Below are 11827 nucleotides of genomic sequence, written 5' to 3' on the forward strand. Positions count from 1 at the left end.
CATGAGTAAAGGACTGATAGTTTGACCTCAGATCATTCACCTGATTGTCATGCATTTCTTGTAAAATGACAGAGTTCAGGGAACTGAGAGCAGCCAAACCATTTGCACTAGCCACACAACCACAATGCTTCAGTCTCTTGCATATGACACAGGTCTTCATCAGTTGCCAATTCAAAACTAATGAGTATGTGAAACTAATATCATCAAAGGATTTCTGTGAAGTAATTCTGATATAATTATAAGTATTTTTTTTTTAGCAGTACTGTATGTTGAGGAATGATGACCAAACAATGAATTTTAAGATCTTTTATTAGATGCAGGTAAAAAGGGAACCATTAAAAATGGAAAATAAATGACAAAATGTTGTTCATTTGATGTGGAGCATGATGGTTCTGTTCAGTTTTTCTTTGAAAGTCACGTATGAATCAAAAGAGGATGCATCAGATTGTTCTTCTGGACTTTTCAGCACGTGTCTTGTCAGCTGTCTGAACTCTACGCCGCAGTTCCTTGTGGTCCTGTAGAGGATGTTGGCTCCTTTCCCATAGGCTCAGCTGCTCTCTGTTTTTCTCTCTGCTTTGCCCTTTGTTTCTGGACTTCTTGAAAGACCTGAGTGGAAGAAAATACTATGTAAACAACAGTTGAAATGCAAACTCTGATATCTGGAAGAAAAAAATCACTGGGACATTTTGGCTGAGCTGAGAACGTTACCTTATTGCAGAAGGCCTTTTTTGCCAGCCAACGTCGGGTGACCCGACGATAATATTCAGGAGGGAACGTGTAAGTGATTCCAAGCTCTCGACACACCTTCACGAAGGAATCATATCGGGTCCTTCTCAAAAACGTAAGCTTTTTCTTCCTGCTGTCGATGGCCATGAGCATCCATCTTTTGTTAGCTTTATCCTGATATAATATAACAAAAGAGTTATGCTGTTATGCTTTGTCTCTCTGAAATGAAAATTCTGTCGTCATTTACAGTTTTTTTGTTCATCTTCAGGAACACAACTGAAAATATTTTGACTATTCTCTCATCCTTTTTGTCCATCCATTGAAAGTCCACCCAACCATATATATATATATATATATATATATTAGGGGTGTAACGGTTCACTAAATTCACGGTTCGGTACGTTTTAGATGCAGCAAAAAGAAAAAATTGGCAGATAAATTTCCTTGATTTTTAAAAAATGTTTTATTTATTAAAACTAACAAAGTATGTTTTTTTTTTTTTTTACATTGAACAATGATGGAGCTTTTCTTTACCCATCTTCTATGGTGTTTTCTTAGCAGCATACTGTATAAAACAAAAACAGCTCCTTATAAAAAAAAAATGAAAATGTTATATTAGTTATGAACAAATACAAAGATGTAACTTTTTATATGGAACTCTATAACTCTTTATATTGAGTGTGTTTTTACTCAATTGGTTCTCTATAGGGCTTATGTTTTTTGGAACAAAGCAGGAATTACGGTCTGTCTGAAATGGGCTCGTGAAGGAATATTGTAACGGGGCTCAATTACATTAAGCATGTTCTTAAAACCTACGTTTTCCACTACAGAGTAAGGCGCTCGCTCACTCAGTACGCGCTGAAGGCTCGTTGCAAAATGGTTAATGCGTTTAACAGACCAGAAATAGAAGATCCTCCAATAACCAACAGGTCTGGTGTTTGGGTGCACTTTGGATTCCCTGTAAGCTATAATGGGGATGATAGAATGAATGGTAAATAGTAAGGTCTCATATCCGCAGCTATAACGTAAATGTAGCCTACCAATCGCCGTGGTGATGTCTTTTGCCCTGTTTGAATCCGTTGGAAATGTCTGTCTAAATGCTGCGGGGATAGTTTGTTGTGTGTATGTTTTCTCCTTTTTTCCGGCTTTTCCCAGATACTGGCACGCTAAGGTGATGTCGGCGTAAATGAGTTGACATGTTTCAAGTATTCAATATTTTTTTTTTTTTGTATTCCAGCTGGTGTACCCTAGACGCGACATATCGTTGTTTTTTTTATCCACCACTCTCTAGCCATCACCATTATAGCTTACAGGGAATCCAAAGTGCACCCAAACACCAGACCTGTTGGTTATTGGAGGATCTTCTATTTCTGGTCTGTTAAACGCATTAGCCATTTTGCAACGAGCCTTCAGCGTGTACTGAGTGAGCGAGCGCCTGACTGAGTAGCCTAATATAAACATATAAGTTGGTGGGTTTTTCTTCTTCGGGGGTGTCAGGGGCGTTGCCTGTTACGTCGTTTGGGTTATTGGGCTACCTTGTTGAACGCATATCATTATATTTCACAATTTTTTTTATTTTCCAAATATAATTAATTAGTCCAACGAACCGTTCAGTCCATAATGCGTACCGCGTACCGAACCGAAAGCCTCGTACCGAACGGTTCAATACGAATACGCGTATCGTTACACCCCTAATATATATATATATATATATATATATATAAAACTATAGCAGAAAAATATGCCTTATGACATGAACATGTTTACAATTATTCATATAAACTAGCACATGCAATGATTTATATCCTTAAACATAATATGAAATAAAGTGACTTCAGCAAACAGATTCTAAAGCTTTTCCCACGGCTAACTTCCTTATTTCAGCTATTTTTGCAATTACATTTTGCCATCAGGTTCCTGTAAAGTTCAGTTTTTCAAGCAGAGTTTATCAAAATAATTATGAACATTTTCATTAAAGAAATATGACCAGAAAGAGACGACTAGAATATAAATTGTTTGTCTTCATTTTTAACCTCCCCACCCCCCATGCTCAATGAGGCTGCATTTATTTATACAGTAAAAACAGTAATATTGTAAAATATCATTAGAATTCAAAATAATTGTTCCATTTGAATTTTTCTCATGTAAACTGTTTTTTATTATACCTGAATTTTCAGCAGCAATTACTTCAGTGTCTTCAGTGTAACATTATCCGACAGAAAACATTTTATGATGATGATTTTGTGCTTAAGAAACATTTATTATTATTATCAGTATTGGAAACTGTGATGCACTTTTTCAGGATTCTTTGATGAGTAGGAAGTTCAAAAGAACGGCACTGCTTTTGATCGATTTAATGAGTCCTTGCTGAATAAAACTCTTCATTACTTAAAAAAAAAAAGGACTGATCCCAAACTTCTGAACGGGTGCTTATGCTTCAATCATATGCACAGGATATCCTGTTTGTGTCTGTGGGTGTTAATCAAGTTGAGTGGTGACAAATGTTCTGACACCTTTACAAAAGGCCGAAAAAAGTCACGCTTCTGAAAAGCTGTGTTTACCTCAGGTGCTTGTGCAAGTGCTCCTGGAAGTTGCGAATACGTGCTGTCAAAATTGCCACTGTAATGCAAACAAGGACATTCCACATGATTGAGTTATTTTCTGAGATTCCAGTAAGGTTAAAGCACTGACTTTGTTAACTTTAAAAAAAGAGAACTTGCCCTTGACTTCTGTTGAGCTGCGGTCGTTCTCATCCCTCTGCACCTTGGCAATAAGCTGTTCCTCTTTCAAACAAAGTTTTTCACTCTAAAAGGAAGACATTATGACAGATAGTCAAGTTAAAATATGTTTTACTGAAAGAAACTCCTAAAATGTATCAGTGCCATTGTTTTGTCTCAAGATGCACTCCAGTAATATTTTTTTAAGGAATGTTTAAAAAGATACTTAAATATCCCAATTGAACTATGGCCTAAACCTTGCTTAGTCTAAAGCCCTGACTGTGAAAACATCCTTTTATTGTGATTTAGAAAATTTAAAGTTACCATAAATATACTGCAGCTGAGGTTATTCCACCCCATTTTGAATTATGTAAATATTAAATAAAGAACAAAAACTAAATGAAAACCCATACATGATCTGAAAGCTCCAGTGTAAGCAGTTTCTTCACCACATCATCCACCCTGCAGAGATATGACATAATACTGCTACCATTCAGCATTCACGCACATAAAGGAAGTCTGAAGAAATCATGTACTTCCTAATCCCAAGCATGCAATCAGTGTTATACAAGTATGAGTGGCTCAATGCAATAATGGAAAGTACAAAAACAAGACCATACGATTGTGCAAGTGGGACAGATGCATATTCATGCTTCAGCAAGGATGGATGAAGGTCCTGAAGTTGACTTGGGAACTCTAGGAAGAAAATAAAGCAAACAGTTAATGAGTCCTATCAGAAATTGATATCAAACAGACATGCTAACAAACTGACTGTATATGTAGAGGTTGAATTATTTTCTCTTATACCTTGTTTCATTCTAGACGGCCGAGCATACTGCCTCACTGGTTGGTTTAGGAGGGTTTCATCACCTATAATGAACAGTAAAGTTAATATATATTTCCTGAGTCAATTTAAAAATGCTTAAAAAAAAGAATAATCCATAAGTGCAGACACAACATTTCCTGAGCACCAAGAAAAAGACTTCATCAAACAAGTAGTAGAACATTGTTTTTAACTGATGGCTGTTTGTATTATTGCACGTCTGCTTTAATAATTATAAATTATGTTGAACCCTTTAAAAAGGAGGTGTTTAAAAGTATTTGATCACTAGCCAGAGTTTTTTAAAGCTTTAGTCACTCTCCTCTCCAGCTAAACACTATTTAATACACGTCAATAGTGACAAAGTGTCACTAAGGGTGGGGGTGATTTGGTTGGCCACATCCTTCCCGCACACCCACTCAAGGAAAAGACGCGTCTGTGAGACTGCCATGATGCCACTTGTCAAAAAAAGGTAAAATAAGACAAACTTGTGAAATGTTCTTACACTATTTATTCCTATTGCATTGTCATATCAGGTAACTATAAAATGAAAAGCACTGGATTCAAACGAAACTGAACACAGTTTTACATTTACTATATATTTTAAGCAGTTCCTCAAATTTTAAATGCCTAAAATAAATATGTTTTAGACAATTATTGACCAAACCATGAAGCAAAAGGGCTCTATTTAGAGTTTATTAGCTTTAGTGGTTTGCAAGCAAACTTGGGGATAGTTTAAACTGTGTATCTGTAGCTGATCTCATCCTCTTTACCCCCTTATGGTTAAAAGGTAATATTGCAGCTAGGAATGCATTTAGCACAGCAAATGATGTCAAGTACAGTAACATCATAAAAAAAGCAAAATTTGTTAGTAAATATGAATATGTCATGGAAACCTTTTCTTTGGATTCTACTCATAAAACCTTACATGTGACTTCTAGAGCCCGATGGTTTTTTGGGGGCCAATACTTATTCAACGGATCACATATCTCACGGTTTGAATCACATTACAGTTTTTGACCCACTGATCGGATCATTTTTCGGATAATTAATCGGATAATTAATTAATGACAGCATCAGTATAGGCAGCTGTCCCTTTAAGACCTGATGGGCTGATTTTATATAATGATCACATTTTTGCAACGATCACTCAAATATGGTAATCAAACACTTATAATCAGTGTTGGGAAGGTTACTTTGGAAATGTAATAGGTTACAGATTACAAGTTACCCTGTTTAAAATGTAATAGTACTGTAACTTTTTCAATTACTTTATTAAAGTAATGTAACTAATTACTTTTGAGTACTTTTTGATTACTTTTCTAAATTTGTGAAAATTAAAGAATAATAAATAAAAGCATATACATCAACTTATACAGTTATCTAATAAGCATGTGACGTATTCTGTGTACTAAACTCCTGAAACATTGGTGTTTTTTTTAAACTGCTGTCTCTGTATATGATGATAGTTTTCTCAAAATAAGTAAAATGCACATGAAGTGACACAGAGCAGTTCTAGAAATTATGTTTATGTGCTCGTCTACTCCTATATTGAGGCAGCAGAGGTTGAAAACACTGCGAGCTTCAGTAGGCCTATGTGTAGTAAATGAAACCATGTCTTTGCCATTAATTTACAGCAGGGGCGGACTGGGAAAAAATTCAGACTGGAAAATTCAAACTCATACAAAGAAATTCATGGACAAAACTATTTTTTGTATGGACCTGACATAAAAAAGGTTTAAATCTTTAATTTGGGGACATGCAAAATAATTAAAAGTTCTCTCCTGAACTGCACCTTCACTTCCATTTTTCTCTTCAGTCTCTTTATTTTGCCCTGTTATCAATCTCTCTCATGACTTTAATACTCAAGATTGAACAAAACTATACTTTACAATACAATACTCTACAATACTACAATATCTTTATAGAAAAAATCCTAATACTGTACACGAGTCATGTTTTTCCCTTACAAAAAATTACCATGCTTTTATTAGCCTCTATAAAAGTAAAATAACCTTGTTTTTTTTTTTGTTTTTTTTTTTTCAAATGGATTTGTATTTATTTTTAAATAAATACATTTGTAAAATAATTTCATTTTTGGTTATCACAGTTAAACAATAGTAACTATTTTCTCTGGATTTATAGTTAAATAGTAAAATGTTAATTTTCGTAAGGGTTGTGTTGTTGTCTGTCGTAGCTCCCCCTACACCTATAAAAAAAATAAAAAAATCGAAATTTTTTGGGGGGCTAAATTACTACTGTAACATTACAACAGATAATAATGATGACCTTTATATAGTATTTTGAGTGATGACTGATGAGCAACGTGCTGCTGCTTGATTAAATAAATAAAATAAAAAAAGACAAAAAAGCATCTTTACAGATGAAACTGACCTGAAACCCTGAACAGTAGTTCTGCTTTTCTGCTCCAGCAGTCCACTCTATTCTCTCTCTTTCTCTCTCTCTCTCTCTCTCTCTCTCTCTCTCTCTCTCTTTCTCTCTCTTTCTTGCATTGATTACTCGGAGTCTGATCCAAACCGTTTGGCGGAGGCGTGGAGAGCGCACGAGTCATGACTAACACTTCATGACTTATTAGAAATTTAATTATCAAATGGCGGATTCACAAATGATCGCTTTGGTACATTCGGCAGGCAATTGTACAATAATGATATTAAATAGTGGGGCAAAATCGGCTGCCAGGTCACCGGGAATTGTCCCGGTTCTCCCGGTGTCCAGTCCGCGCCTGATTTCCACAGACACGCAGAATGTGCAAGTCATATACTGCATTTTTGGGGCTTTATATTAACAGACACTAGTCGATGTCATGTTTTGATTCAAGTGTACTGACCTACTTTAGATTTAGTCATCCAAAATGTGGCATATTCCGTCCACGTTAGGCATTTCGTTTTTATGACTGGATTCTACGAACCAGACTGTATTTCCGCATCCCGGAAATTATTAGGGCGGTATGTCTCAGAATAGTCAGTGCAATTTGGGAAAGAAATCAGTTAAATCTGTATGTGGATGTGTGTAAATATTCTAATGTAATCCCCTTTGTAATCGTTAAAAATTTCATAAGTAACTGTAATTTAATTACTCATTTTTTCTTAGTAACTGTAACTAATTACAGTTACAATAATTTTGTAATTAAATTACGTAACGCCGTTACATGTAACTAGTTACTCCCCAACACTGCTTATAATTACGTGACAGAGATATGTAATGGAGGCAAGGAATTTAACAATAAACTTTAATATCCAAAATGTTTAAACATCCATGTAATGAACAGCAAAGTTGAAGTTTATTCATCTTTAATTCAATTCAATTCCTTTTAAACTTTATTCAGTTGAAGTTTATTTCACTTCGGAACATTCATTCACGGATTTGTGCTCGTTTGTCTTCACACACAGACGAAACTTACTACAAAAGTGTGAAATGAAATACCGCTGTAAATAAATACAATATAATTCACGTTAAACAGTGCCTTTTGAATGTAATGTGTAGGCTAGGATTCTCTGTGCCATTATGGAGATATGGCCGTTCAAATTTTCAATGGTTTTCTATAAGCATTAAACATTGGCTCTGCTGGACAAACTAAGTAATTACACAATTTCAAGCATTTTAGCTGCATTATATATTTTATATTTATAAATAATACTGCTCCGGGTGTGTGTTCACAGTTTGTGTGTGTGTTCACTGCTCTGTGTGTGTGCACTTTGGATGGGTTAAAAGCAGAGCACAAATTCTGAGTATGGGTCACCATACTTGGCTGTATGTCACGTCACTTTGTCACTTTCACTTTTAAAAAAAAAAAGGGTTCATATCGGCCGATAATCTCAGCAAAAAGGTATGTCGGTCAGGCTCTAGTGACTTCATACAATCACTTACATTAACACATGTAATTGTAATGCGCAGTATCATCAGCTCCTCGGTTCTCGAATCGGACATTGTTTTGAACTCTCTCACAACAGACACGGAAGAGAAGACAATGCTGAATAAAGTCGTAGTTTTTCATGCTTCAAAAAATTCTAACTGACCCTCTGATGTCACATGTCACACTACTTTGATGATGTTTTTCTTACCTTTCTGGACATGGAGGGACTGAGAGCTCTCGGACTAAATCTAAAATATCTTTAACTGTGTTCCGAAGATGAACGGAGGTCTTACTGGTTTGGAACGATATGAGGGCGAGTTATTAATAACATAATTTTCCTTTATGGGTGAACTATCCCTTTAATAGTGAATAAATATGTCCCCCAAAATAAATTAAATAAATGAATAATAACTTTGGACTTTTAACTGATCATTCACCTAAAAATAAAATTCTGTCATCATTTACTCATCCTCGTGTCATTCAAAACCTGACCTGAATTACTTTCTTCTGCATTAGCCAACAGTTTAGTTTACCATGGACTTCCTTGGATAGACGAAAAAACACCATTTATCCAAATAAAAAAAATATATCTATATTAGAGGAAAGAAAGTCATAGAGCTTTGGAACAACAACATGAGAGTGAGTAAATGATAACAGCACTTACATTTTGGGTTAAACGAGTGAGCTAAGCATACTTGTACTACTAAATTATCAAAGTGTCAAAGAAGGCTGAAACATTGACCTAGTTAACTCAGATTACTAAGAAAAAGACTTACAGGCACAAAAAAATGGGTAAGTGTTTTGCTGATGCATTTCTATGCAAATGTGTGAGTTATAAATTCAATACATGGGAAAATCTCTTAAGTTTGGTTTCAAAAATCAAACCAATAAACTTTTAAGGGTGTTAAATACCCTATACACCCACTCTTTCATAGCTCATAAGTCTCGCTGGAACTGGTAATTCAAAGTATTTTCCCCCACACATTACATTTTCCCCAAATACAAGAAAACATGTGTGGGAAACAGAGGTGTAACCCGTGTGAAATATAGTGGCAACATCTCTTTCAAAGCTCAGGACCTGAAGTGTGCTGCCAGATTGAATTTTTCTTTAGGGGTGGTGTTAAAGATCAAGGTCAATAACCCTTATGTTTCCAAACACACAAAAAAAGGACTTTCCATGTATTAAGTGTACCTTATGTCACTTTGAATAAGAAATCATCAGTAAAGGACAGTTAATAGTAAAAACCCACAAGGGAAACATAGATTAAGATCTATTAAGAGAATGGCTAATTCATAACCCCATCTATCATCCTACACAATACATGCAGCCTTAGCAAAGGACATACCGTAAAGTGCTTGTAATTTTATTGAGAGAGCAACTAAGACTAAAAAGCAATGCTATAAAGACTAGTTTATTAATAAGAATAATATGGATGAGTCAAGTATTGCAGGTAAAGCAAGATGTGCAGTACAAATAACTGCAGTGCTTTTATGAAGCATAAAACAATTAATTATTGATGCATTAGTAGCAGATAATTAAAATATGATTATAATATTACTGCAAGGGAGATTCAAACCATGACTCAAATATCAAATGTACTGCCCCCCCACCTCAACAAGACTGCAACATCAAAGTAGACCCACAATCATTAATTTTCTCACATTGCTGAGATGACAATTCACACTTAGTCATAAAGCTACTCACTACATGACAACCGTCTTTTGCTTTTTTCCCTTCAACTGGTCCTAGCCTAGAATATTGAGAAATTTTGCTTTTTTTTTACTTTAGAGGAATGGTACGACACTTGGTGATGGTTTTGGCTCTAGCTATGTTAACACTCACAAACACACACACACACACACACACACACACACACACACACACACACACACACACAAAATTGACATGATTCAAAAAGGCTAAATGGTCTTAACTGGTCACTAATGTTCTACCTGATCAAAAATTACGACCACGGAAAATTATTGTGAAATACAAAACAGAAGAAGACAGAGCCAAACAAATGATGAATGACACAATTGGAAAATAGACAGGTATTATAGGATCATATAGGATAAGTTCTAGCGTTTAAAATATGTGGACATGACAAAACAAAGGTCATTAGACAAACACTGATGATGTGACTGGGCTTTTGGAGCCCCCTACGGGTAAATACTGTACAAAATATAAACACACAGCCATAATAAGAAACCCATCTGGTCTAACTTGATGAAAACTCAACCTCAAAAACCGGATAAGTGTTGAAAAGACCCATCATTGAGTCAGAGTTAAAATGTCAAAAATGTAATACTTACGTTTACAAATACCGTTTAAAGTCCAGTTCGCATAAAATCTGCATTGAGACGGCTTGAAGGTAGGTAAGACAGGATTGCACTTCCTTGAGCTTAAAAATACACTCCATGTCCGTAAGCCCAACACTGTAGATCGGAAAATGTTTTTTAAAACCATTGTGATTATATATAGGAATCGCCTTTAAGTTGTAGCCTATATACTCTAGCAGAACGCATATGCCCCTTCAGTTCATGTAAGCCGCCATCTTTAAACCATAGAGAGTAAAATAAGGCTTTAAACAGACATTAGTATGCACAGAAAGTTCAACCAATCGAGTGACGATTGAATCGATGTAGCCTTCGTTTCCAAAAACACTGCACTGAGAACATTTGCGTTTTTCGCTTTATGACTTAGAAAAGGACCAGAACAATGACTGTACAGTTCTATCATTATCTAATAGCCTACTTTTATCTGGCTTCTGTCATTAGAAGGCCAGGACGCTGCACACTTGTCCTTTCAGAGAGAGATAGCCTACATATATAAATAGTATCATAATATTTAGGCATAATGTTCCGTTGAAATGTATTTTCTTTGTGTTTATTTCCCATTCAAATTCCATTAATATTATTACAATTGAACTTTAATATAAAAAAGAAAATTCTTCTAACTTAAATCACAAAAGATATAGTCCTACTGTACAGTACAGACCAAAAGTTTGGACGCACCTTCTCATTCAAAGAGTTTTCTTTATTTTCATGACTATGAAAATTGTAGAGTCACACTGAAGGCATCAAGGGCTATTTGACCAAGAAGGAGAGTGATGGGGTGCTGCGCCAGATGACCTGGCCTCCACAGTCACCGGACCTGAACCCAATCGAGATGGTTTAGGGGTGAGCTGGACCGCAGACAGAAGGCAAAAGGGCCAACAAGTGCTAAGCATCTCTCGGGGAACTCCTTCAAGACTGTTGGAAGACCATTTCAGGTGACTACCTCTTGAAGCTCATCAAGAGAATGCCAAGAGTGTTCAAAGCAGTAATCAAAGCAAAAGGTGGCTACTTTGAAGAACCTAGAATATGACATATTTTCAGTTGTTTCACACTTTTTTGTTATGTATATAATTCCATATATAATTCCACATGTGTTAATTCATAGTTTTGATGCCTTCAGTGTGACTCTACAATTTTTATAGTCATGAAAATAAAGACAACTCTTTGAATGAGAAGGTGTGTCCAAACTTTTGGTCTGTACTGTATATTTAATTTAATTAATTAATTAAAAGAAAACACAATAAAGCGAACAGTAGGAACAAAAAAGAGAGAAAGAGAAAGAATGAAAGGGGTGTAGTGTTTTTAGAAATCTTTCAGGGCATTGCACTGATTTATTGGGTCTCTGAGAAAAGG

General features: G+C 35.4%; 1 protein-coding gene across 1 annotated transcript; it reads right to left on the reverse strand.

Annotated features, from left to right (window-relative positions):
• Positions 1-337: 337 nt before the first annotated feature.
• On the reverse strand, positions 338-10689 carry LOC132103519 (small ribosomal subunit protein uS15m-like). Its single transcript, XM_059508636.1, has 7 exons — positions 10451-10689; positions 4251-4313; positions 4064-4139; positions 3857-3905; positions 3343-3531; positions 709-900; positions 338-606 (listed from the first exon to the last, which is right to left on the reverse strand). The coding sequence occupies exons 1-7, from the start codon at positions 10602-10604 to the stop codon at positions 493-495; spliced, it is 837 nt and encodes a 278-aa protein (XP_059364619.1). The 5' UTR covers positions 10605-10689; the 3' UTR covers positions 338-492.
• Between the last annotated feature and the right edge of the window lie 1138 nt (positions 10690-11827).

Source organism: Carassius carassius, chromosome 24 (genome assembly GCF_963082965.1).
Source record: "Carassius carassius chromosome 24, fCarCar2.1, whole genome shotgun sequence".
NCBI lineage: Eukaryota > Metazoa > Chordata > Actinopteri > Cypriniformes > Cyprinidae > Carassius > Carassius carassius.